Source organism: Callorhinus ursinus, unplaced genomic scaffold (assembly GCF_003265705.2).
Source record: "Callorhinus ursinus isolate GAN/ISIS: 27379988/994484 unplaced genomic scaffold, GSC_fseal_2.0 scaffold10, whole genome shotgun sequence".
In the NCBI taxonomy this organism is placed as follows: Eukaryota; Metazoa; Chordata; class Mammalia; order Carnivora; family Otariidae; genus Callorhinus; species Callorhinus ursinus.
In genome coordinates this window covers 26,981,957-27,008,764 of record NW_027397072.1, presented here as the reverse complement: position 1 = coordinate 27,008,764, position 26,808 = coordinate 26,981,957, and the positions used below count along the sequence as shown (strand labels likewise).

Here is a 26,808-nt window from a genome sequence, read left to right as displayed (position 1 = left end):
ACACAGTAGAGCTTGGGTCTGACACCAGGCAGTGCAACTCCAGAACCCGTGCTCACATTCAGACACCCAGAATTCCAAGCATGGAGAGAAAATTCTAAAAATGTTCAAAAAGAGAAGAAAAATATCACTTAAAATGGAACAATGATGGGGTACCTGGGTGGCTCAGTCGGGTAAGTGTCTGACTTTATTTCAGTTCAGGTCATGATCTCAGGATCTTGGGATCAAGCCCCATGTTGGGCTCCTCACTCAGCAGGGAAGCTGTCTGAGATTCTCTCTCTCCCTCTGCCCCTTCCCGGGCTTGCATTCTCTCTCTCTCTCAAATAAATAAATCTTTTAAAAATTGGAACAATAATCAAACTGCTACACTTATCAGTAAACTGGGATGCTGGAAGATTAAAGAAATGATCTCATTTACAGTCCTACAGAAAGATGATTTTGAAACTAGAATACTATACCCAACCCAACTAATAAATTCTGATGGAAAAATACATTCACATTGACTCAAATTTACCACCCATGTCCTTCAGATGAAAGTTACACAGGAAGTAACACAAAAAGACAAGGAAAACAAGGAATGTAACAACCAAAATCAAAGAAACAGTGGTAGCTGACTATGACCTAGAATGAGTAAAAAAAAAAAAAAAAGCAAAAAAGGAACAAATAGAGAATCCCCTGAACCCTGATTGCTGTGACAGCCTTTGTCAAGTAGTAAAAGTTCAGAGACAAAGCATACGATTTTTTCTCCATAGGTACAATCACAGTATTTGATTATATAATTAAAATATTCATACAATCAAATACAATAAAGCTGATTTAAAATTTTAAAAATCAACATACGACTAAACACAGATGACATAAATTACAGAACAAAATGTAGAGTAACAATCCCTAACCATTGTAAAAAAAAAAAAGGCATAAAAATGGAAGAAGGGAGGGGCGCCTGAGTGGCTCAGTCATTAAGCTTCTGCCTTCGGCTCAGGTCATGATCCCAGGGTCCTAGCATCGAGCCCCACATCAGGCTCCCTGCTCAGCAGGAAGCCTGCTTCTCCCTCTCCCATTCCCCCTGCTTGTGTTCCCTCTCTCGCTGTATCTTTCTCTGTCAAATAAATAAATAAAATCTTTAAAAAAAATGGAAGAGGGGATGAGAGATATACTGGCTTATCCATAATTCATAGTGTGGAGACAACAGATTCTATCTAGAGTTGATAAATCAAGGGGCACCTGGGTGGTTCAGCTGGTTAAGCATCCAACTCCTGGTTTCAGCCCAGGTCGTGATCTCAACATCATGAGATGGAGCCCCACGTTGGGCTCCACACTCAGCGTGGAGTCTGCTTAAGACTCTTTCTCCCTCTCCCTCTGCCACTGCCCCCCACATCCCTCTCAAATAAATCTTTAAAAAAAAAAAGTTGAAAAATCAAGAAAAAGAGTACAAGCATTTAAAGAAGTACAATAGAAGTATAAACATTTAAAGTTATAATGGAAACCACTAGAACAACAACAAAAAAGAAACTGCTAAAGAGTGAGCTGGGAATTGGAGAATTTACATCTTGCATTTGAGATCCTTCTGAGTAGACTTTTCTCTACTATGTATAGTATGAAAGTTTCTAATAGGCAGTTTAAAAATCAAAATACATTAATTAAAGGGCACCTTGAAAAATAGGGGAGAGGTTCAATAAATTATAGCACCTCCATTTAACAGAGTGACATACGGCTGCTGGAATGAATGAGCTAGATCCACAGGTACCGGCACATAGAGCTGATCAGGTTGTTCTGGTAAGAGGCAAAAAGGTATAAAGTAATAGAGACTGCATGAAGCCACTGATGTTTAAGCATACCATTTATTTATGCAGAGAAAGAAGTCTAGAAGGTTACATATTGAGGCCGGAAGGCAAGCAAGGTGGGGGAAAACACAGTTTTTTACTTCTGCTTCTCTATCGCTTATACTTTTGATAATTAGCAGGTATTATTTCTATAATTAAAAGCAATTAAAAACAATGACATCGTTTAAAAAAACAAAACATACTTTGCCACTACTCATCATAGACTTGGTCCAAGTGTTACATATAATGCCAGCAGTATGGTTTTCCCTCAGTATAAAAAATAATGTGAAGGACCCCTTTACAAAATTATTCAAAAACAAGTACGAGGCTCACTGTATAAATCCTGACGTTATTATTTCTGCGACCAGTTTTTCCCTAATTTTTTTGTTATGACATGCCTTTAACCATTACTAGAAATTAAACAGCCATGTAAAGAAAGAACTATCAGCTTTTTTTCTTTTTAAGATTTATTTATTTTAGGGAGTGAGAAGGAGAGAGAATCTCAAGTACACTCCACACTGAGCCCAACCTGGGACTCAATCTCACAACCCCAAGATCACAACCTGAGCCGAAACCAAGAGTGGGATGCTTAACCAACGGAGCCACTCAGCTGCCCCAGGACTATCAGCTTTTAAAACAGAAGTGTTTTAGCCTATATGGGAGCAATAATCTCCACAACAGTACCAATCATTTTGTTCTGGACCATTCTCCCTCCAGAATCAAATATGATGGAAAACATCTATTCCATCAAAGCATATATGCAGCTCCAGTATCAAGAACAGATGTTCTTGGAAAACTAAAACTCATTTAAAAATTGTTAAATCTCAGTTAACAACCACAGTAAAGAAAGTCAAATGCAGTACAGTCTCCAGTGACAGAAAACTGTTATAATTTCCAATTCCCAGTTCAATGCACTGTCCTCCCAGAAATTCAAAGGTGAAGGAAAAGATCCCTGTTGGAAAAGCATCTTTAAAGGCAGAGCTACCTGAACAGGGGCAGACCGTCCTCATCTAAATTAACAGGGTTAAGATGAGGTGCCTGGGTGGCTCAGTCGTTGGGCGACTGCCTTCAGCTCAGGTCATGATCCCAGGGTCCTGGGATCGAGCCCCACATGGGGCTCCCCGCTCAGCTGGGAGTCTGCTTCTCCCTTTCCCACTCCCCCTGCTTGTGTTCCCTCTCTCACTGTATCTCTCTCTGTCAAATAAATAAAAAAATAAAAAAAAACCAGGGCTAAGAGATAACTGAGTAATTAAAATTCATTAGCAAGATTATTTTAATAACATAATAACATAAAATAATCAAAAGGAGGGTATGAATAAGTACTAGAGAATATAATCTCACTTTAATTCATTGCTTCTGAATCATAACCACTCAAACAATGTTTCCATAAACATCATTTTCTTTGTCATTACCACCATCATGCCCCAAACATGCAATCGTTAAAGAACTCCAGCCTAGAATAATTTTCATGAGATAGGGTATTTTTAATGATTGTCCTCAATTTGAAGTTCCTTCTTCCTCTGTGGATCTTGTAACATTGGTTTATTTACCTTTCGGTGGGATGCAATATCCTCCTTTTAAGTTTGGCATTTCTCAGAAATCCCTCCCAAATCGGCCGTCTTCAGGACTTGCCATCGTATCATTCAATGTAGCTGCTCATCACTGTGCAAGTTACAGTCGCGACTCTGTCATTAACTAGCCAGGCCAACGGGGGCGAGTCACCTGACCTCATCCCACCTGCGCTTCCTCAACTTATAATATGACAAGACTGAGCTTTTCCCTAAACAGCTCCTTCTGGCTTATTTTTCTTTCAGCCTTAACAGCTTATCGTTTTATCACATAACAGCTGAGGAAGGAAACAGAGTTTCACAGAAACTAAAACAGAATTTCTCCTAAACATTGTTTTATGTAGACAGGTATTTGAAAAATCATTTTCCTCTTAATTCTTCGGGGATGCAGCAACTTCAACAAATACAGTAATATCAAACCCTGAATCAGAGAATTGGCAAGAGTTCAGATAATGAGCTAAATAGCTCAACAAGGGACAGAAAATCAGACAAATCCTGCATTCACCTTGTCACATGATCTGGCTAAATTCCAAAATTTCTGGGTTGGGGTGTGAAGTGATTTTCTCTGCGGTATCACCCTGTAAAGGCAGAAATAACAACTCCTCATCCTGTCCTGTAGGCAGAGAAGTATACAACTCTCTTCAGAATGCAGGATTTGGATGGCAAGACGGGGAAATACAAGATACATGAAGGCCAAGACAGGGCAAGATGCAAGAGCATCTTAAAGAGCTCCCTCTTTATATCTATTTTCCTCAAACACATCCTTTTATTATTTGATGCCCAAAAACATAATGTGCATAATTCAGAGAATAATGTAGGTTTCAAATTAAAAAGATGTGCTATACACTTACAAATTTACCACTCTACTTTTTGAGTTTAACTGCTGCTCCAAAAGAAAACTGAATGATGACAGTTATTTCATATGCCAAAGTTAACGTAAGAGATGAATGCAAAGCAAATCATTTCTAAGTGAGTATGTCCTTCATTAATAAATAAATGTAATCTAGTACTATTTGTATTAAGGCCAAACTTTGGCCAAAAAAAAAAAAAAAAACTTAAACTGTTTCCCAAAATAAAATTTAAAAAATTTATGTGTAGTCTCCTTGAACAAAAAACTATACACATTTTAATATAATATGCATATTTGATCATTTTAACACCAGTTATTTCAACACTCTGCTTAGTGTGAAATGAGCTTTTAATAAATGATCTTCAATACAACAGGAGCAATTCAGCATGAATAATTTAAAGTGCTGATCACGAAACCACACCTTCACCTTCCTTCTTTGTTTTACACTGGGCCCAGCTGCAGGGAGTGGGGTGCACACGTGGCCCCTGGCTGTCAGCTGTCTTAGCGTCCCCTACAGCCACTGAGAGCACCTGGCCTGAGGTCTCGCCCCTTCCCAGGGCCACCTACATCCCGTGGCGGGGAAGGGAAGATAGAAAGTCAGGGGGACCGCTGAGCGCGAGAAACACCTTGGGCTATGTTGGGCCCACACCTCCATGTGACTTCTTCCTCAGCCCAATCCCACTCCATCCTGTTTCTCTTCAGGTGGCACTTAACCCTGATCTCTGTGTCTCATTGTTTTGGAGAAAACAACTTGTGACAATAATATAAAGGGCTCTGAGGTACGATGTTACTCACTGAAAAGAAGTAGAATGGTTAAAACAGTATGTGACAAAGTGTAGAGCACATAGGAGGCCCTCAATAAATTCAAACAGTATGCAGGAAGAAAAGCAAAATGACATGGTAACTGCATCGTATTTTGCAGACAGAGGGGGGAGGGGGCTGAAAAAGAGGAGGTGGAAAATAATTCCAAGACAAAGAATTCGGCCCTTCAAATGTAAGCTCCTGAAAGCTTACATATTAATTATCTTAGCATACCCAGGGCCCAATACAGTGCCTGGTACATACTAAGAATTCAATAAATGTTTGTTAACCAGGAAGTTAGTAGCACTGACATTTATAGTAACTTGGTAACCCTCCTGTGGGTTGGCCAAACTTTGCTGACACAGAAAAGTTCTGGAAAGGAACGTGGGATTTTTGTCTTCATGGATTTTTTGTTTGTCTGGTTTTTTATCTGCATGGATTTTTTTGAACAAAAACTTCACTTAATCCAGATAAACATCTGCTTTTACCTGGCAACTAACAGACTTTTAAATGCAGGGTAGCTATTTCTAAGAGCTTTAAAAAGATCTTAAAGACTGTTTTTAAAGTGCTCACATTGTTTAGTTTCCTGATACCGCTCTTTGAAAAATACTCTTATTCTGAACATTTTTTCCCAGAGAGTTTAATTTAAGCAGCCATACAAAAAAGTGTCATAAGTATCACCATCTTTCATTTTCCCTTCAATTTCACTGAAGGTAAATTAACTGATTTCTCTAACTTAGAACAACTACATAAATCATCTCTTGGATCTGTATTTCTATCCATACTAAATCTGCTCCCAGTAAGCAGACCTATGAAAGTAATCCCCAATTGAGGTTTCTGCTTCTATTTTCACCAATAAATGCTACTGTACTCTAGGACTCTCTTTGAAACTCTGACTTCTGTCATGTTACCCATAGTTCCTTTTACTCAGAGGAGAAAATCCACATTCTGCAGCCTTATATGACGGTTGACACCAGAAATAGAACAGACAGCCCTTCCAACATTTTATCTCACGCTGCTCCCCAGCATGAACCAGACTGAAGGACTCTGTAGTCCACACACACTACATGCATTCTCTCTAAGTCACCTCTTCCTCCTTCCTACCACCCAGCCTTGTAAACGGTACCAAGTTATGATTATTTGGTAAACCTGAACATACTTCACCCAGTATTTACATCTCACTATGTATTTCCTTCCGATGTTCCCAGTTAAAAATCTAACTCAAGTCTCATTAAAATAAGAAACATCTGCACCTAGGACATGCACTGCCTACCCCCCATTGTTTAGATGCCGGGCAGGAGCGGCCTATAGAACCAGAAACCAAACAAGTAGCAGTGATAACGTGGTACCCGCAGGCATACACATTCCCTTTTTTTTTTTTAAGATTTCATTTTTAAGTAATCTCTACACCAGCATAGGGCTCAAACTCACCACACCTTGAGATGTAGAGTCGCCGGCTCCACCAACTGAGTCAGCCTGGCATCACCAGGCATACACATTCTTAAACCAAGATAAACTTTTCTCTCTAATTAGAATATAAATGTGTTTGGGTTTTTTTTTCATTTAAGATAAACTTTTTATTTTGGAACAATTTCAGATTTATAGAAAATCTGAAAAGACACTATGGAGAGTTCCTATCCAGTCTTCATCCAATTTCTCTTGATGTTAACAAATTACTTAATCACAACCTATTTTTCAAGACTAAGAAATTAACATTGGCCCATTACTATTAATTAAACTACAGACTTTATTTGTATTTCATTAGTTTTCCCATTAACGCCCTTTTTCTGTTCCAAGATCCAATCTAGGACACTATCAAGTTGCCTTAGCGTCTCTCTCTGATGTGTGTCGGTTTCTCAGTTCATGTTGTTCATGACCTGGACACTCTTGAAAGAGTACTAGCCAGGTATTCCGTAGGATGTCTCAATTGGGTTTTTTCTCATGTTGTCTTGTAATTAGGTGTTACTGGTTTGGTGGAAGGATCCCACAGGGGTGAAGTGCTCTTTTCACCATAGCCTATGATCAGAGGTATGTGAGATCAATAGACTTATTGCTGGTGATGCTAACCATGATCACCTGATTAAGGTAGGGGTTGCCAGGTTTCTCCACTGTAAAGCTACCGTTGTTCTGTTTCCATAGAGAAGTGATTCACTAAGTGATAACTAAGTGATTCAGTAAGCCCAGCTCACACTCTAGGAGAGAGAGACTAAACTTCACCTCCTAGACAGGGGGAGTATCTACATAAATTATTTAAAATTCTTCTGTCAGGAAGACTTGTCCTTTATCCCATTTATTCAATCATTCATTCATTTATAGCAGTATGGACCCATGTATTTATTTTATAACTTGGATTATAATCAAATACTATGTTATTCATTTTGTTACTCAAATTGTTCTAGCTTTGGCCATTGGGTTCTCTTTCAGATTAGCTGCTGTGTCCTTCTGACATGCCCCCAACTCCCCTTTTTGTTTTTTTAAGATTTATTTATTTATTTGAGAGAGAGAGAAAGAGAGCACAAGTGGGAGGGGCAGAAGAAGAGGGAGAGAGAATCTCAAGCAGACTCTACATTGGGTGGGAAGCCTGACATGGGGTTCAGTCTCATGACTGTGAGATGACAACCTGAGACAAAACCAAGAATCAGATGCTTAACCAACTGTTCCACCCAAGTGCCCCCCAGATCCCTTTTCTTAACACTACTTTATTTTCTTGCACTACAAGAGATATTCCACACCCATCTTGTATTTTCCCTGCTTCAGCTACTATGCAAGGAGCATGGGTCCCTCTTATTGAAGACTGGTATTTAGAAACCAAGATCTGGGCACTAGGTGTGCTCATCTGCTACTGAGGTGCCACTGCTCTAAACTTTCGGTGGACAGAGCTAGCAAAGAGTTAGACCCTACAGATTAATCTTTGTACCTCCAGGAACATTAACAGAGTGCTCTCAGCTTAGTCCATACAGGTTAAACTACTGTAAAAAGAAATTTTTTAAATATACTTATTAAGCAAGACATAATTTTCTTTCTCATTTATAAATCCAGTGATAAATGAGGCAGAGCTGGTAAAAGAGCTCTGCATTCCTCAACACATGGCATCTCTGATCTAAGATGGCAGCCCCACTGCTCCTGACCTTCTACACAATAGGAAAGGGCAAAAGGCCAGGGGAATACCTGACTCAGAAGTGGTACCCATCATTTCCACCCACATACTGTTATGCAAAGGAGGATGGGAAGTCATATGTCTGTATAAAACTAAGGTTCTATTACTAAATGAAGAATGGATAACTGGGAATAATTAGCATTCTCAGACACAGAGAATCCACTTCTGCTTTTACTATAGCAACAAACAGTATACTCTATACTTAAGCTTATCTCATTCACATGAGCTGAAATTCTGTCAAAATAAAAAATTAAGAGTAAAGTAAATAAGTAATGACAGCATAAGATTACATCCCAATGAATAAAACAGAAATCCACGAGTACACACTCAAATAAATAAATAAGTGGAGGAATAAATAAAAAGAAGAAAAAGCTCTTCCCTATAGCAGAATACCAACTAAGATATTATAAAATTGCCACTTGGCAATCATCATGATAATAACTTCCCCTCTCAAGAAACATCAATAAATGTTAAAACAAGTGGATGAAAATTGGATGATAATCTCAAAGTAACTCCCCCCAAAGGCTTATTATTTACAAGGTAAAGAGTAACTTTACAATGGGGAGAAACTCCACCAACATGACCTTATGCAAGTGATCAGAGAGCATCACAGAACAACTCACAGCCTCTGACACCTGAGAGGGACACCGTGAGAAGAGTACTACAATACTTCTGGAATATTACTGTCAAAATTGTGTAACCTGAATCAAATGATGAGGAAATGTCAGAGAGACCCAAATTGAAAGACAATCTCCAAAATAACTGGCTGGTAACCTTCAAGATCATCAACCCCACAGAAGTCAAGAGAGGCCTGAGGAACTGTTCCAGACAAAAAAAACTCAAAGGATGAGGTGGCTCAATGCTGTGCTTGGATCCTTTTGCTACAAAGGACATTATTAGGACTACTGATAAAACTTGACTGGGGTCTCGTCAGAAGGATGGATGGTAGTTCTTCACATCAATTTTTTTTTTTAAAGAGAGGGAGAGAGAGGTGGGGGGAGGGGGAGAGGGACAGAGAGAATCTTAAGCAGGCTCCACACCCTGTGTGGAGCTTGACATGGGGCTTGATCCCACGACCCTGAGATCATGACCTGAGCTGAAATCAAGAATCAGATGTTTAACCAACTGAGACCCGCAGTCACCTCTCTTCACATGACATTCTTACAACTAAATTGTTCCAAAGCAAAAAATACATTTTTAAAAATACCACTGTCATTGACTTCATGAAATCCTACATCTTTTACAACATTTTAAATTTTTCTTGGCCATCAGACTGCATCACAATTAGGTTATTAGACAATCTGTGAAAGAGACTATACCAACTGCATCACAGTTAGGTTATTAGACAAACTGTGAAAGAGACTAAATGCTATTTAGTCAATGGACGAGAATAAACATAAAGTTTCCCTAAATTCTGTGAGCCATTTTAGCAACTTATCGGACTCCAGGTGGGGGTCAGTAGAACCCCTGATTTATAGCCAGTCAGTCAGAACCAGACCTAAGGTTGGCATCTAAAGTAGAGGGCAGTCTTGCAGGGGTGGTTCAATATTCGCAAATCAATCAAAATGATATACATTATTGAAAGAAAGGATAAGATCCCCTCAATAGATGCAGAAAAAGCATTTGACAAAACGCAGCACCCATTTTGATAAAAACCTTCAACAAAGTAGGTATAGATGGAACATACCTCAACATTATAAAGGCCATATATGAAAGACCCACACCCATAAGATCATCCTCAATAGGGAAAAACTGAGAACTTTTCCCCTACGTTCAGGAACAAGATGCTGGTCCACTCTCACCATTACTACTGGTACTGGAAGTCTTAGCCTCAGCAATTAGACAACAAAAAGAAATAAAAGACATCCAAATTGGCAAGAAAGAAGTCAAACTTTCACTATTTGCAGACGACATGATACCCTATATAGAAAACGCTAAAGACTCCACCAAAAAATTGCTAGAATACATGAATTCAGCAAAGTTGCAGGACATAAAGTCAATGTACAGAAATCTGTTGCATTTCTATACACCAATAATGAAGCAACCAAAAAAGAAATCAAGGAATCTATCCCATTTACAATTGCACCAAAAACCCTAAGATACCTAGGAATAAATTTAACCAAAAAGGTACAAGATCTATACTCTGAAAACTAAAGAACACTTATGAAAGAAATTGAAGAGAACACAAAGAAATGGAAAAACGTTCTGTGCTCATGGATTGGAAGAACAAACATTGTTAAAAAATCTATACTACCCAAAGCAATCTACATACTTAATGCAATCCCTATCAAAATACCAACAGCATTTTTCACAGAACCAGAACAAACAATCCTAAAATTTATATAGAACCACAAAAGACCCCAAATAGCCAAAGCAATCCTGAAAAAGAAAAGCAAAGCTGGAGGCATCACGATTCTGGACTTCAAGCTTGATCACTGTAGTGATCAAGACAGTATGGTACTGCACAAAAATAGACACATAGATCACTGGAACATAGTAGAGAACCCAGAAATGGACCTACAACTATATGGTCAACTCATCTCTGATAAAGCAGGAAAGAATATCCAGTGGAAAAAAGACAGTCTCTTCAACAAATGATGTTGGGAAAACTGGACAGTAACATGCAGAAGAATGAAACTGGACTACTTTCTTATACCATACACAAAAGTATATTCAAAATGGATGAAAGACCTAAATGTGAGACCTGAAACCATAAAAATCCTAGAAGAGAGCTCAAGCAGTAATTTCTCTGACATCAGCCATAACAACATCTTTCTAGATATGTCTCCTGAGGCAAGGGAAATAAAAGCAAAAAGGAAAAAAAGGGAATTATTGGGAGTTCATCAAGATAAAAACCTTCTGCACATCAAAGGAAACCATCAACAAAACTAAGAGACAACCGACAGAATGGGAGAAGATATTTGCAAATAACATATCTGATAAAGGGTTATTATCTAAAATCTATAAAGAACTTATCAAACTCTACACTGAAAAAACAAATAATCTAATCAAGAGATGGGCAGAAGACATGAACAGATATTTTTCCAAAGAAGACAGCCAGATGGCTAACAGACATATGAAAAGATGCTCAACATCACTGATCGTCAGGGAAATACAAATCAAAACCACGATGATGAGATACCACCTCACACCTGGCAGAATGGCTAAAATTAACAACCCAGGAAACAACAGTTGTTGGCAAAGATGTGGAGTAAGGGGAACCCTCTCTGCACTGTTGGCGGGAATGCAAACTGGTTCAGCCACTCTGGAAAACTGTATGGAGATGGCTCAAAAGTTAAAAACAGAACTACCCTATGATTCAGCAACTGCACTAGTAGGTATTTACCCAAAGGATACAAAAATACAGATTGGAAGGGGTACATGCACCTTGATGTTTAGAGCAACATTATCAACAATAGCCAAATTATGGAAAGAACCCAAATGTCCATTGACTGATGAATGGATAAAGAAGGTGTGGTATGTATATATATATATACATATATATACACATATATATGTATATATATATACATACACACACACACACACACACACATATACACACAATGGAATATTACTTGCCATCAAAAAGAATGAAATCTTGCCATGTGCAACAACGTGGATGGAACTAGAGGGTATTATGTTAAGTGAAGTAAGTCAGTCAGAGAAAGACAAATACCATATGATTTCACTCCCATGTAGAATTTAAGAAACAAAACATTTGAACAAATGGGAGGGGGGTATAAAAGAGAGAGAGAGAGGAAAACAAACCGTAAGAGACTCTTAATAGAGAACAAACTGAGGGTTGGTGGCGGGAGGTCGGTGGGGGTTGGGGTAGATCGGTGAAGGGTATTAAAGAGGGCCCTTGTTGTGTTGAGCAATGGGTGTTGTATTAAGTGATGAATCACTGAATCCTACTCCTGAAACCAATATCGCGCTGTATGTTAACTAACTAGAATTTAAATAAAAATTTGAAAAAAATGAATAACATTTCTGAAATTGACACTTGTTAAAATTTATAGCATCTTAAAAAATAAAATAAAATAAAAATAAAGTAAAGGGCAGTCTTGTCGGTCTGAGCCCTTAGGTTTATGGTGTCTGCACTAAGTCCAGATAGCGTCAGAACTGATGTCCACAGGGAAGTGGAGAAATGCTTGGTATGGAAGACCCATAGGTGTCAGAAGTGTTGAACAGAGGAACAGTTTTGCTTTAGAGAGGTTAAATATTGTGGTCACAGAGCTACTAAGGGACACAGCTGGGCTTTGGAGCCAAACAAATTCTAGAAATAACAAAATGAACAAAAGGAAAGCCAACTCATCATTTTATATTCACAACACATATATATGCTTATTTTTTAAAGATTTATTTGAGAGAAAGAGAGAGAGAGAGTGCACACAAGTGGGAGGAGGGACAAGCAGATTCCCCACTCAGCAGGGAGCCCACCCTGGGCTCAAACCCAGGACCCTGAACTCATGAACTGAGCCAAAGTCAGATGTTTAACCGATTGAGCCATCCAGGCACCCCTATGCTTATTAACAGCAATAAAGAGTTAATCATAAGTTTTTGTTGTTGTTGTTTTAAAGATTTTATTTATTTATTTGACAGAGAGAGAGAGAGAGAGAGAGAGAGAGAGCACATGCACAGGCAGGGGGAGCAGCAGAGGGAGAGGGAGAAGCAGGCTCCCTGCTGAGCAGGGAGTGCGATGTGGGGCTCGATCCCAGGACCCTGGGATCACGACCCGAGCCGAAGGCAGATGCTTAACGACTGAGCCCTCCAGGCGCCCCAATCATTAGTTTTTGATGTAGTGTTCAGTGATTCATTCATTGCATAAAGAAGGGTTGGAAGAAGAACAAAAACTGTCACATTAATTCTCACCTGTGTCTGCCTCATTGCGCGCTCCATTCGGCGTGTGCTTCCTCTGTCAAGTTTGGTCCGGAGGATCAAGGCTGATGTCTGAATGGCCCAAAACTTTGGTTGTGAAAGCAAAAACTGATGGAAGAGAATTAAAAAACAAACACAAAAAGAAGGCATGAGCTTGGTGATCCCACTCTGATTAGTACAAAATTAACTCTTCCAAAAATATCAGAATACAGCTGAATGCAGATCTGAAAATCTTCTCGGTGAAAAATAATAAAACATGTGGTGTCCAATATTTTTGTGAAGAATTTGTCACTTGAGCAGTCATTACTTAACCTACTGGATCCAATCTATTGAATAAATCCCTTAAGGAATAAATCAAAATCTTTCCAGGTAATCAAAATAGTAGGCAGACTTTATCACACTAGTAATTAATAAATCTTTTTATCTCATAGGTTATAAAAAATGTGAGAAAATAAACTACCTCAAAATATCTTTCCCAAATTTGAAATAAATCTTTAAACATTAGCCAAACTCAAACATAAAAAATAATCATTAGAAATCTGGTAACTTTTCACTTAAAATACATCCTAATTCATAGATACAAATGCAAATCAAACTTCAAGTACACAGAATACCCAAGAATTAAGTATTTGCTCACTTAAAGGTGACACAATGGGAGAAGATATTTACAAATGACATGTCAGATAAAGGGCTAGTATCCAAAATCTATAAAGAACTTACAAACTCAACAGCCAAACAAATAATCCAATCAAGAAATGGGGAGAAGACATGAACAGACATTTTTCCAAAGAAAACATCCAAATGGCCAACAGACACATGAAAAAGTGCTCAACATCGCTTGGCATCAGGGAAATCCAAATCAAAACTTCAATGAGATACCACCTCACATCAGCCAGAATGGCTAAAATTAACAAGTCAGGAAATGACAGATGTTGGCAAGGATGTAGAGAAAGAGGAACCCTCCTACACTGTTGGTGGGAATGCAAGCTGGTGCAGCCACTCTGGAAAATGGTACGGAGGTTCCTCAAAAAGTTGAAAATAGAGCTACCCTACGACCCAGCAATTGCACCACTGGGTATTTACCCCAAAGATACAAATGTAGTGATCCGAAGGGGCACGTGCACCCCCAATGTTTACAGCAGCAATGTCCACAATAGCCAAACTATGGAAAGAGCCTAGATGTCCATCAACAGATGAATGGATAAAGATGTGGGGTGTGTGTGTGTACACACACACAAACATACACACACACACACACACACACACACACACAATGGAATATTATGCAGCCATCAAAAAATGAAATCTTGCTGTTTGCAACTATGTGGATAGAACTAGAGGGTATTATGCTAAATGAAATAAGTCCAACAGAGAAAGACAAGTATCATATGATCTCACTGATATGAGGAATTTGAGAAACAAGACAGAATCATAGGGAAAGGGAGGGAAAAATGAAACAAGACGAAACCAGAGAGGGAGACAAACCATAAGAGACTCTTAATCTCAGGAAACAAACTGAGGGTTGCTGGAGTGGAGGTGGGTGGGAGGGATGGATGGCTGGGTGATGGGCTTTGGGGAGGGTATGTACTATGGTGAGAACTGTGAATTGTGTAAGACTGATGAATCACAGAACCGTAACCCTAAAACAAATAATACATTATGTTAATTAAAAAACAATTTTTTTTAAAGGCAAAAGACCTTCTTTTCTTTAATACATATTACAGAAAACCATTCTAAAATGTACGAGAATGCTTTCTAGCCTTGGTTAGGGTAGTGAGTCTCCGATTCAGTTAATATGCTTTCCCAGGGGCACCTGGGTGGCTCAGTCTTTAAACATCTGCCTTCGGCTCAGGTCATGATCCCAGGGTCCTGGGATCGAGCCCCACATCGCACTCCCTCTCCCACTCCCCCTGCTTGTGTTCCCTCTCACGCTGTCTCTCTCTGTCAAATAAATAAATAAAATCTTTAAAAAATAATAATAAAATAAAATGCTTTCCCAGAGGGGACATCTTAATAAAAACTGGCCTAAGACAAAAGCTCGAATATGCAAGGACTAAAGTCCCAACCCCAGAAAGCTGTGACAGCCATGAGCTCAGAGAATGGAGTAGAAACCATTGACTTTGACTGCACATGTGGTGGGGAAAAAAGTAAAAGTTCTGGGTGAGTGAAAATGGGCAAAATGTATGATGACGCAGTAGGGACTGCGTGGTGAAATGAACAGTTGTCACTCTCTGCTGATGATCTGGAATCCACACTGTTTCCCGGAGATCATTTACAATTACACATTCAGTCAAGACTGCTGAGAAACAAGGGAAGATACTTATTTGTCGGAAAGCTGACTATATCCTTGATCAGCTGCTTGTTTCTAAAAGTCAGTGCGGAAACACCCTAGTTAATTAAGAGTCCAATTAATCATTCAAAACCTAGCTACACGTTAGAAGCGCTTGAGAAGCTTTTGGTATTTTTTTTTTTAAGTAAATCAGATCTCTGAGAGTAGCATCTGGCAACTGTGTTTTTAAAACATTCCCCAGGTAATTTGAAACCATAGCCATGTTTAAGAACTATGAGGCTAAACCAAAACAATAAACATCAAAAACCACAAAAACTCAACTCTAACAGCAGTTTTTGAGTGTTTGTGACTCCAGGAATGACTGACTTCTTCATTGAGTGGCTGCCATTAGAATTTCCCAAGGACTGAATCATTCTAAACCCTGTTTTATTACCAAAAAGTATATTCTTTAAAAAAAATTTTTAAGTAGGCTCCACACCCAGCATGGAGCTCATTGCAGGGCTTGAATTCATGACCATGAGATCAAGACCTGAGCGAGATCAAGAATCTGATGCTTAACTGATTGGGCCACCCAGATTCCCCCACCAAAAAAGTATACTCCTTATCAGAATTACAGAACAGAATGGGAACTGTAATCTAACAAGTAATTTTTATAAGAAAGGTGCATTTATTTTAGGGTAGTCCTATTAATATTTCTTTATCAACTTTGTGCATTACACTGAAGGAAAATTTAAAACTGAGGCCTGAATATTTATTTTTTGAAACTACTGTGTCAAATATTAAAGTATAATTTGAAGGAGTTATAAAGTCACAATAAACACTGATCTAATTATTTAAAAAATCCTAGGTACTTAACTTATTCGAAGAGCGTGTATATGTGTGTGTTGTCAAAGTTCCTGAACATAATTCACAAAACTTTATCAGCAAAAGTTAAATGGCTCTAAGAAGAGCTTTATGTCGAAATGTAAAGATAGAATTTATTTATGTGTAGTATGTGATCCCCAGTTCCACTTTTTACTGTAGAGTGAATAACTGGTAAATTTTTCCTTTCTTAGAGTTCTTCAATATTATCTCTTGAATAAAATTTACATTAACGTTAACAGGAAAAAAAATAACCACTAGGATGAGATAATACAAGTATTTGTTTTTGGTCAAATTCATTTATCACTCCAAATTCTTATTAAGAGTTAGGAGGAGTGGGGCACCTGGGTGGCTCAGCTGGTTAAGTGTCTGGTTCTTGGTTTCAGCTCAGGTCATGATCTCATGGTCCTGGGATCAAGCCCCGGGGTCAGGGTCAGGGGTCCGCACTCAGTGGGGAGTCTGTTTCTCCTTCTGCCCCTCCCCCTGCTCGTGCTCAGGTGCTCTCTCTCTCTCTCAAATAAATAAACAAAATCTTAAAAAAAAAAAAAAAGAGTTAGCAGGAGGTCCTTCAATGGAGTATAAATTCTATCTCTTTCCTTACAACTCCTTACTGTACTACCGTGTGAGTTACCTCCCTTGGTCCCTAGAGACATCTGAATTTTCAACTCTGGATCAAGGCCAACCCCCTTACAATAAAAAGAAAAATGAAGCACCAACAGGTTAAGCCACTTGCTCTGTATCACACCTTCATTAGTAGCAAAAGCTGATTCTAATACTTGGTCTCTTGATCCCCAGAACAACATCTTTATAGTGTTTTTTCAACACTTTCCCCCATATGATCACCCCCTGGAAGTGATGATACTACCCAGGAAACTCTGGTCAAGCAACATAAGCAGTGGACTCAGTAAAGAATGCTGGGAAACTGCTCTGCTAAGGGGAGCAGGAGAAGGAAAGAGTGCATGAATAAGGGAGGAGGAGAATCAATAGATGGGGTCCCACCAAAGTGTATTCATTCATTAATTCACTTGCGCACCTACTCTGTACAAGGCCGTGTGCACAAGGCCCCAGGGACCAACTAGTAAGCAAGACAGACAACGTCCCCATCGTCATGGAATTTACATTCTAATGCAATGTCAATTAGGTAATCTTATCCTTGTATAACAGTGCAAATTAAAATATTTTATCCCCCTGAAATACACTTTACCAGATTAACCTATAACTGTATCTTGTTAACCTCCATTAACTAAAATCTACGAGAAAAATGGCTTCATCAACATAAGTAGGTGTATATGGCATATATAAAGATACATAAGGTAAAATACATTAAAGAACTATTTAAAATGCGTAACACTGTCGGAGGGGGAGACGAACCATGAGAGACGATGGACTCTGAAAAACAAACTGAGGGTTCTAGAGGGGAGGGGGTGGGGGGATGGGTTAGCCTGGTGATGGGTATCAAAGAGGGCACATTCTGCGTGGAGCACTGGGTGTTATGCACAAACAATGAATCATGGATCACTACATCAAAAACTCATGATGTAATGTATGGTGATTAACATAACAAAAAATTATTAAAAAAAAAAGGTAATCTGCAAAGTGATTCTACTACCCACAATGGGTCGCATCACTGCCTTACTTCTTCTTCACCTGATTAAAGGGACTGTCTCTGTACCTTTGTGACAGGACAGAACAGCATGGAGGGAAGGGCTCTGTAGCACAGCGGGAACATTCTCCAAGCCAGCCAGAGCTTGTGCAGAATCCCAGCTCCACCACGTGAGATGAGTCACTGGGTGGCCTTGGAACCTCCCAGGGTCTCACTTTCTTCCTCTCTAAAACAGGGGTAACTATCTCTCACAGGTTGTGAGGAGGATTAAATATGAATTAGGTAAAACTTAACAAGCCTCTGAGAGTACCCACTGAAGTGGCCCCCTCCAGATTTCCTCTCCTGAATGCTTTCTCTCACCCCAACAGAAAATCACCACCCAGAGTGAGCACAGTTGCTGGCACTAACCTCTGATAGGCTTCACGACATGCTACCCCCAAAATATGGCACCTGAGCATATTGAATATTTTAAGCCAAAGGAGTGTGAGGAAACAGCAGAAGCAGGAAGATCACTCCAACCTTCCCCCTGCCCCTCTGCCCTGAAGCAGGTCATGAAACCCTGTTGTGAGAGTGTCCTCCCTACACCCTATACCCGGAGGAAAAGCGCATCCTTTACACCTACACCTCACACTTTCTGACCTAGCACATTCCTCCATGATGCCCACTCTTCATCAAACCAAGCATAAATATACTCAAGTTTAACTGCTTCTTCAGGTCTTTGTTTCCTTATGAAGCCTCCCATGTCACCAAAAAAATCTGTATTAAATAAATCTGTGTGCTTTTCTCATGTTAATCTGTCATATGAATTTGCAGACCCAGCCCTAAGAAGGTCCAAGAAAACTTGTCCTCCCCTACAGCTCCCAACCACACTGATGACAGGCTTGTCAGAGTTAAAGCCCAGCTTTAAGGTTTGCACACCAAATAGGGGAGATATTTTCCTCAGAAAAATAACAAATTCGCTGGCACGAGAACAAGAGTTTGCCTGAGACTTTTATGCGAAGGTCAAGCAAAACATTCTCACTAAACACTGAGAGTAAAATGCAATCTGACAGACATTTGAAAAGCTTTACAGAAGGAACTGGCTGGATAATGGCATCCCTGAAGAATGCATTTATCTTATATCTGTTTGGCCAGGAGACTTGGGAAACTCTTTCTAAACGGAGGTAAATTCGGATAGGCTGTGTTTAATATATTTTTACAACACTGCTGCCCACAAGGTAAGTCAATCATAATTAGGTAAGAAAAAGAAAATTCAATGGGGGAATATCTGCTACAACACTCTACCAACTTATGAAGAAAATGCTATTTTTAAGAAATACCCAATCTAATAGTTCAGCAAGCAAACCCAATGGAGGGAGCACCAACCTACCTACCCAGGCAGCAGGCCGGCTGGTAAGGAGTCAAGCACATCTGTCCAGATGGATGGGCAGAGCTGATCCAGAGTCTCCACCGCATCCCTGGCCAGAGTTACTCTTAATTCCACTCAATTCAGGACCTGAGAATAACCACCTACCGCCTCCTGCTGGCTCTGCCTCACCCTTCGGGGGTCAGCTCAAATGCCACTTTCTCGGAGAGCCTTTCTCAACCACTTTCCCTAAGTATCTCCATCTCTACCCCATGATTCTCCACACTGCATGCAGGTTGGCTCCTTCAGCGCAGAGGTCCCAACTATTCTGTTCCCTAGCGCCTTCTGTACAGCCTGGCACACTGAGAGCACTGAGAGAGAGAGAGAGAGAGAGAGCACTCAGAGAGAGAGAGAAAGAAAGGGACGGAGAAGGGATTTCATGTTTGTCATCATTTACACAGGGGCAAAAGGGTATGTACAAAGATGCTTCTTCTGAAAAAGAAATGTAAATCAACAGTGACTAGCACTTACAAAAATCACCTGTCACTTTTTTTTCCCTGACATTCCCTCAATAGATTTGGGAAAATACTCTCTCCCCAAGGACACAACATAGTAAATAATAATTCGGTATCATGAAATAATATTTTTATTACTATAATCCAGGTACACAGTGGCTTACATAGGCTTTTGTGAAGCAGCTCAGAAACTTAAACATTACTTTATAGTATTTTTTCTTTACAACAATATGCTCCAAATGCCAAATAAAATAAGCTTTCAAGCCTTTTGAAAAAAAGTCATTGCTAAATTGTAGCATACAACATAATTTTAAAGAAGAGGCATGGCAAAGTGGGAAAATGCACTGAAAAAAAGAACTGGACTCTAGACCAGACTCTCCACCAATTAGCTGCATAAGTGTTTGGAAAAGTATTGACCATTTTAGCCCTCCTCTTCCTCATTTACACAACGATGGGATTCCATCTGATGGTCTCTAAGGTTGCTGTCAGCTAGAAAGTTTTAATAAAATTCCATTTGTTTTATAGCAAAGAATAAGGTTCCAAATAATTCATTATGATACTTTGTACAAATCCACAAATTAAGGTGAATTCTTTCCCAAACTAGCTTGAGTTCCTCCACCTTCCCAGCCATTCGCTATATGCCCTTAAATAAGTGGATTAACTTCTCTTGCACCAAGATATGTCTTATCTATAAAGAGAAAAAAAGTGGACTAAATGGTGACCAAAGCTTATTCCACCTACAAAATTCTGTCATGATGAAGGGAAAATAATGACATGAACTCCCAAGTTCATCTTTGTGGAATTTTGGTTATTTTATATTTTTAATTAACACTAATTTGATTGTAATTATTATAGACTTCATATTCACCAAAATGCCCCACACAGGTTATTAAAAGCCAATGAAAGTTCTTTACTGTCCAACGTAAGAGAGAAATACTTGAGAACATTTAAATTTCTTAGATGTCAAAAATTAGTAAAATAAATGAATATTTTCACAAATACCAAATGGTGACTCATCAGATCAGGAATAGTGAGGTGTCTCACATAGACAAGGCTAAGCACACAGGTTCAGCTTTGATAATGAGAAGCAGTGATGACTGAATATATAGTACCTAAATATAAGCTGGTTCAATTTTTTAATAGCCTAGGATTCTAGCTACCAGTTATTTATGTGAGCAAAAACAAAAAACAAAATACATCAGAGATTAACAGATTGTGGAATTCCATTGACTGTTCTATGTTCATGGCAGATATCTGACGATGCCTTTGTACAGATGAGGAAATCTGGGCATTAAAAAAAGGCATTCTCACTTTAAAAAAGAGACAAAAAAGCATCCTCAAAAAATTAAACATGGGATTACACATGATCCAGCAAACTCATTTCTTGGATATAAGCCCAAAAGAAATAAAAGGAGGGACCTGAATAGATACTTGCACACCAGCGTTTATGGCACTGTTGTTCACAACAGGTAAAAGGCAGAAACAACACAAATATTCACTGACAGAAAAATGATAAACCAAATGTGGTATGTGTGTGTGTGTATAACTATGATTCAGCCTTAAAAGGGAAGGAGGTTGATACACACTACAACATGGATGAACCTTGAAGACCTTATGCTACCTGAAATAAGCCTGACACAAATGGACAAATATTTTATGACTGCATGAGGCACCTAGAATACTGAAATGCAAAACAGAAAATAGAATGGTGGTTGTCATTTTAGGGAGAGGAGAGCATAGGGAGCCAGTGTTTAATGGGTACAGAGTTTCAGTATGGTGATAAAAAAGCTCTGGAGATGGAAAGTGCTGATAATTACCTAACAGTGTAAATGTCTTTAATGTCACTGAATGATACACTTAAAAATTGTTAAAATGGAGGTGCTGAGTGGTTCAGTCAGTTAAGCAGCCGACTCTTGTTTTCAGATCAGGTCATGATCTCAGGGTGGTGAGACGGAGCCTTGAGTTGGGCTCTGTGCTGGGCGTGGAGCCTGCTTAAGATTCTCTTTCTCCCTTTCCCTCCACCTCTCCCTCTACCCCTCTCTCCCTCTCTAAAAAAATTTTGTTAAAATGGTAAATTGTATGTTATGAATATTTTATGACAATATAAAAAGCATATATTTTACAAAATCATTACTTACAAGGTCCTTAAAAAGAGAAATTTTACATTCAAGTTCAGTATTGCTAAAAACTTAAAAAGAAAATATAAGATAAAAATATAGCTAAGACCAAACTAATATTTCACTGCTTTTTTTTAAAAGCCACGAGTAATACTTTGGATGAAACACCCAAATGCATATTCAACATCTCCCAAATTCCAAAGTTTGTCTTCCAAAACCTGGGTTATTTTGATGTATGAAAATATGTCTCTATATAATTTACAGTAAACACTCTATTTTTAATCATCTCAGTTCCTATTTCCTCCAAAGAACACATTTTTGAGGCTATCAAATACTGTATGTTGTTAATTCTTATAATTTATAGTTTTCGATATTTCACTCATTTCTTAGAAATGTTCTATAAATTTCTGAGTATTTTTTATCTAAAACTGGCTCTAAGTAAGAAATTACTAAAAGGCCAATAATGGGAGAGTCAGATTCTTATTTTCAGGGAAATACAGTTACTACTCAACTGTAAAAGCCTGGACAAGTTCTTTTTTTCTTTTCAGGTTTTTATTTTAATAAAACGTTAATAAGATAAACTGTCGTGTTCTCATCACAACCAAGTGCGCTCCTTGATCCCCCGTCACCTATTTAACCCATCCCCCCCAGCTCCCCTCTGGTAACCACTGGTTTGTTCTCTAGAGTTAAGAGTCTGTTTCTTGGTTTGCCTCTCTCTCTCTTTTCTCCCCTTTGCTCATTTGTTTTGTTTCTTAAATTCCACATATGAGCAAAATCATATGGTATGTGTCTTTCTCTGACTGATTTATATGTTAGCATAATACACTATAGCTCTATCCATGTCTTTGCAAACGGCAAGATTTCATTCTCTTTTATGGCTGAGTACAATATTCCATTGTGTATATAATGCCACTTCTTCTATTGATATTGCTGCTTCCATATCTTGGCTATTGTAGATAATGCTGCTATAAACATCGGGGTGCATGTATCCCTTTGAATTAGTATTTTCATTTTCTTTGGGTAAATACCCAGTAGTGAGATTGCTGGATCATACAGTAGATCTATTTTTAACTTTGTAAAGAACCTCCATACTGTTTCCAGAATGGCTGCATCAGTTTGCATTCCCACCAACGGTGCCGAGAGGGTTCCCCTTTCTCCGCATCCTCACCAACACTGGTTGTTTCTTGTGCTGTTGATTTTAGCCATTCTGACAGGTGTGAGGTGATATCTCATTATAGTTCTTATTTGCATTTCCCTGATAATAAGTGATACTGAGCATCTTTTCATGTGTCTGTTGGCCATCTGTATGTCTTCTTTGGAAAAATGTTCATATCTTCTGCCCATTTTTAATTGCCTTATTTGTTTTCTGGGTGTTGAGTTTTATAAATTCTTTATATATTTTGGATATGTCATTTGAAAATAGCTTCTCCCATTCCATAGGCTGCCTTTTAGGTTTTGTTAATTGTTCCCTTTGCTGTGCAGAAGCTTTTTACTTTGATGTAGTTCCAACAGTTTATTTTTGCTTTTGTTTCCCTTGCCTCAGGAGATATATCTAGAAAGATGTTGTTATGACTGATGTCAGAGAAATTACTGCTTGAGCTCTCTTCTAGGACTTTTATGGTTTCAGGTCTCACGTTTTGGTCTTTCATCCATTTTGAATTTACTTTTGTATATGGTTTAAGAAAGTGGTCCGATTTCATTCTTCTGCATGTTGCTGTCCAATTTTCCCAACACCATTTGTTGAAGAAACTGTCTTTTTCCCTTTGGATATTCTCTCCTGCTCTGCTGAAAATTAACTGACCATATAGTTGTGGGCTCATTTCTGGGTTTTCTATTCTCTCCCATTGATCTGTGTGTCGGTTTTTGAACCAGTACCATACTGTCTTGATGACTACAGCTTTGTAATAGAGCTGGAAGTCCGGAATCGTGATGCCCCCAGCTTTGCTTGTCTTTTTCAAGATTGTTTTGACTATTTGGCATCTTTTGTGGTTCCATACAAATTTTAGGATTGTTTGTTCTGGTTCTGTGAAAAAAGTTGTTGGGTCTTTTTTTTTTTTTAAGATTTTATTATTTAGGGGCGCCTGGGTGGCTCAGTCGTTAAGCGTCTGCCTTCGGCTCAGGTCATGGTCCCAGGGTCCTGGGATCGAGTCCCGCACCGGGCTCCCTGCTCAGCGGGAAGCCTGCTTCTCCCTCTCCCACTCTCCCTGCTTGTGTTCCCTCTCTCGCTGTCTCTCTCTCTGTCAAAGAGACACACTCCCTGCTGAGCAGGGAGCCCGACACGGGGCTTGATCCCAGGACCTTGGGACCATGACCCGAGCTGAAGGCAGATGCTTAACGACTGAGCCACCCAGGCACCCCAAAAAGCTGTTGGTACTTTGGTGGGGAATGCATTAAATGTGTAGATTGCTTGGGCAGTATAGACATTTTAACAATATTTGTTATTCCAATCCATTAGCATGGAATTATCTTTCCATTTTTTTTAAAGATTTTATTTATTTATTTGACAGAGAGAGACAGCGAGAGAGGGAACACAAGCAGGGGGAGAGGGAGAGGGAGAAGCAGGCTTCCTGTTGAGCAGGGAGCCCGATGTGGGGCTCGATCCCAGAACCCTGGGATCATGACCTGAGCTGAAGGCAGATGCTTAACGAATGAGCCCCCCAGGCGCCCCTCTTTCCATTTCTTTTTGTCCTCTTCAATTTCCTTCATCAATATTTTATAGTTTTCAGAGTATAACTCTTTCACCTCTTTGGTTAGGTTTATTCCTAAGTACCTTATGGGTTTTGGTGCAATTGTAAATGGAACTGTTTTCTAAATTTCTCCTTCTGCTGCTTCATTATTGGTATATAGAAATGCCACAGACTTCCACAGACTGATTTTGTATCCTGCTACTTTACTGATTTTATCAGTTCCAACAGTTTTTTGGTGGAGTCTTTCAGGTTTTCTATATACAGTATCACGTCATCTGTAAGTAGTGAAAGTTTTACTTCTTCCTTACTGATTTGGATGCCTTGACAACAGTAGCTCTTAAGCAGGATTTTATTCATCCTCTAGGGGAATAAGGTGCCACTTTTCTTAAGGCACAGAGTACATCAACTCCCTTAAAAGGGAAATTACTCAAAACATAAATTAACCTGTGACCACTCCACCTAAGCTCTCTGGCAGTGCTCAACCTACCAATGCACACCTTAGCCATTCGCCCTTAAAAAGGCACTGATACTAGTCATCTTAAAGTCTAAAATACCTAATCCCGGCTAGCCCTGTGCACTGGCAAACAGAAGCTATGCACAGCAGTAAGCTTTTCCCTTGTACAAATACTGTATTAGAATTCTTCCCAAATAACACAAACCCAAGTAATGTCCCACTATGTTTAAACAACATCCTTGTAGACTTCAGTGAGGTATCTGGTAGCTCCATCCTGGTATTTGGTGAAATATTTAGACGGCATTAACTTAAGAACAACTGGTTGCACAATATAGCCTACTGTTCTATCTCTGTTGTACCAGAGAACTCCTTACAACCAAAACATTATATTTATGTCTTTGTTAAGATAAGCAAAAACATACAAAATCATCTAGATACACAGCAAAAATGTGTTGTGAGGGGCGCCTGGGTGACTCAATAGGTTAAGCGTCTGCCTTCGGCTCAGGTCATGATCCCTGGGTTCTGGGATCGAGTCTGCCTTAGGCTCCCTGCTGGAGCCTGCTTCTCCCTCTCCCTCTGCCCCTTCACCCACTCATGCTTGCTCACTCACTCTCTCTCTCAAATAAATAAATAAAATCTTTTTTAAAAAATGTGTTGTGAGAACAAGCTGTGATTGATGTTTCTGAGCTTTTTGCAAGAAACTCACTTTTTTCATATAGTCATCAGTGGGTCATCCTGCATCTTGATGCTTTCTAGCATGGGTAGGCTTAAACAAATAAATCAGATTATTCCCAAGCAAAGCACTAATACAAATGATAAGTTTGGAAGTTCATAATTTATCTTCACGTAGACTACGTGGAAGAAAGATTCAAACATTTTAATGAACTTAATACATCCCTACAGGAAACTGGAGTGAAATTACTAACAGAAAGAAAATATTTTATATAAGAAATGTTAGTTTGGTTAAAATGTGCTGAGAAAAGGTGCTTTATTCATTTTCTTAAATATACTGTTCTTTCAGCATATTGGAAATGACCATTGCAACTCGTCTGACCACGAATGTAAATGCCCTATGTGACTCTTTCCATGTATTTTTCAGTTTGATGTAGTGAAGAGATGGCTACTAGATCCAATTTTTTTATTAAAACATTTTTATATATTATATATAGAGATGCACAATGAATTTCCACAGACTGAACAGACATATAACCAGCACTCAGATCAAGAAACATTACCAGCATCTACTGTCCCCCTTGTTCTCTGTTCTAGTCAATTCCTGCCCCTCTGTAAGGGCAACCACTACCCTGACTTGTACAGAGATCAGTGTGAATGCCTTTCTACTTTACACAATTGTAATCACAGAGTACTCTTTTGTATCTGATTTCTTCTGCTCAACATTATGTTTGAAAGATTCATCCACATAGTTGCACAGAGTTGCAGAATATTCATTTTATTGCTGTATAATATTCCATTATATAAATATACAATTTATTTAACCACCATATCACTAATGGGCATTCATGCAGTTTCCAATTTGGGGGTAATACAAACGTGCTACGAACATTCTAGCAGTGCTACCAGAATGTGCGGTTACGCACACTTTAAGACATGTTCTTTAGGTGAACATGTGCAAGTATTTTGTTGGATATATACTTAGGAGTGAAATTGCAAGGTCACAGAGTATGAATACATTTAGCTTCCATAGTTCCTCCCAATCTTCTAAAAGGTTATTCCATTCAACACTCTTACATTAGAGAACTCTTGTTGCTTCACATCCTTACAACACTCAATACTGTCTGTTTTGCATTTTAGCCATCCTCGTGGGTATGTAGTAGTACTGTATTATGGTTGTAGTGTGC

General features: G+C 38.9%; 1 protein-coding gene across 3 annotated transcripts in view; it reads right to left on the bottom strand.

Annotated features, from left to right (window-relative positions):
- TTC27 (tetratricopeptide repeat domain 27) overlaps positions 1 to 26,808 on the bottom strand; it is a 169,398-nt gene that overhangs the window by 87,657 nt on the left and 54,933 nt on the right. For all 3 annotated transcript variants that reach the window (XM_025868026.2, XM_073897248.1, XM_073897247.1), the window contains one exon: positions 13,072 to 13,185. In XM_025868026.2, the coding sequence (XP_025723811.1) occupies positions 13,072 to 13,185 (114 nt within the window). The remainder of the gene's footprint in view (positions 1 to 13,071; positions 13,186 to 26,808) is intronic.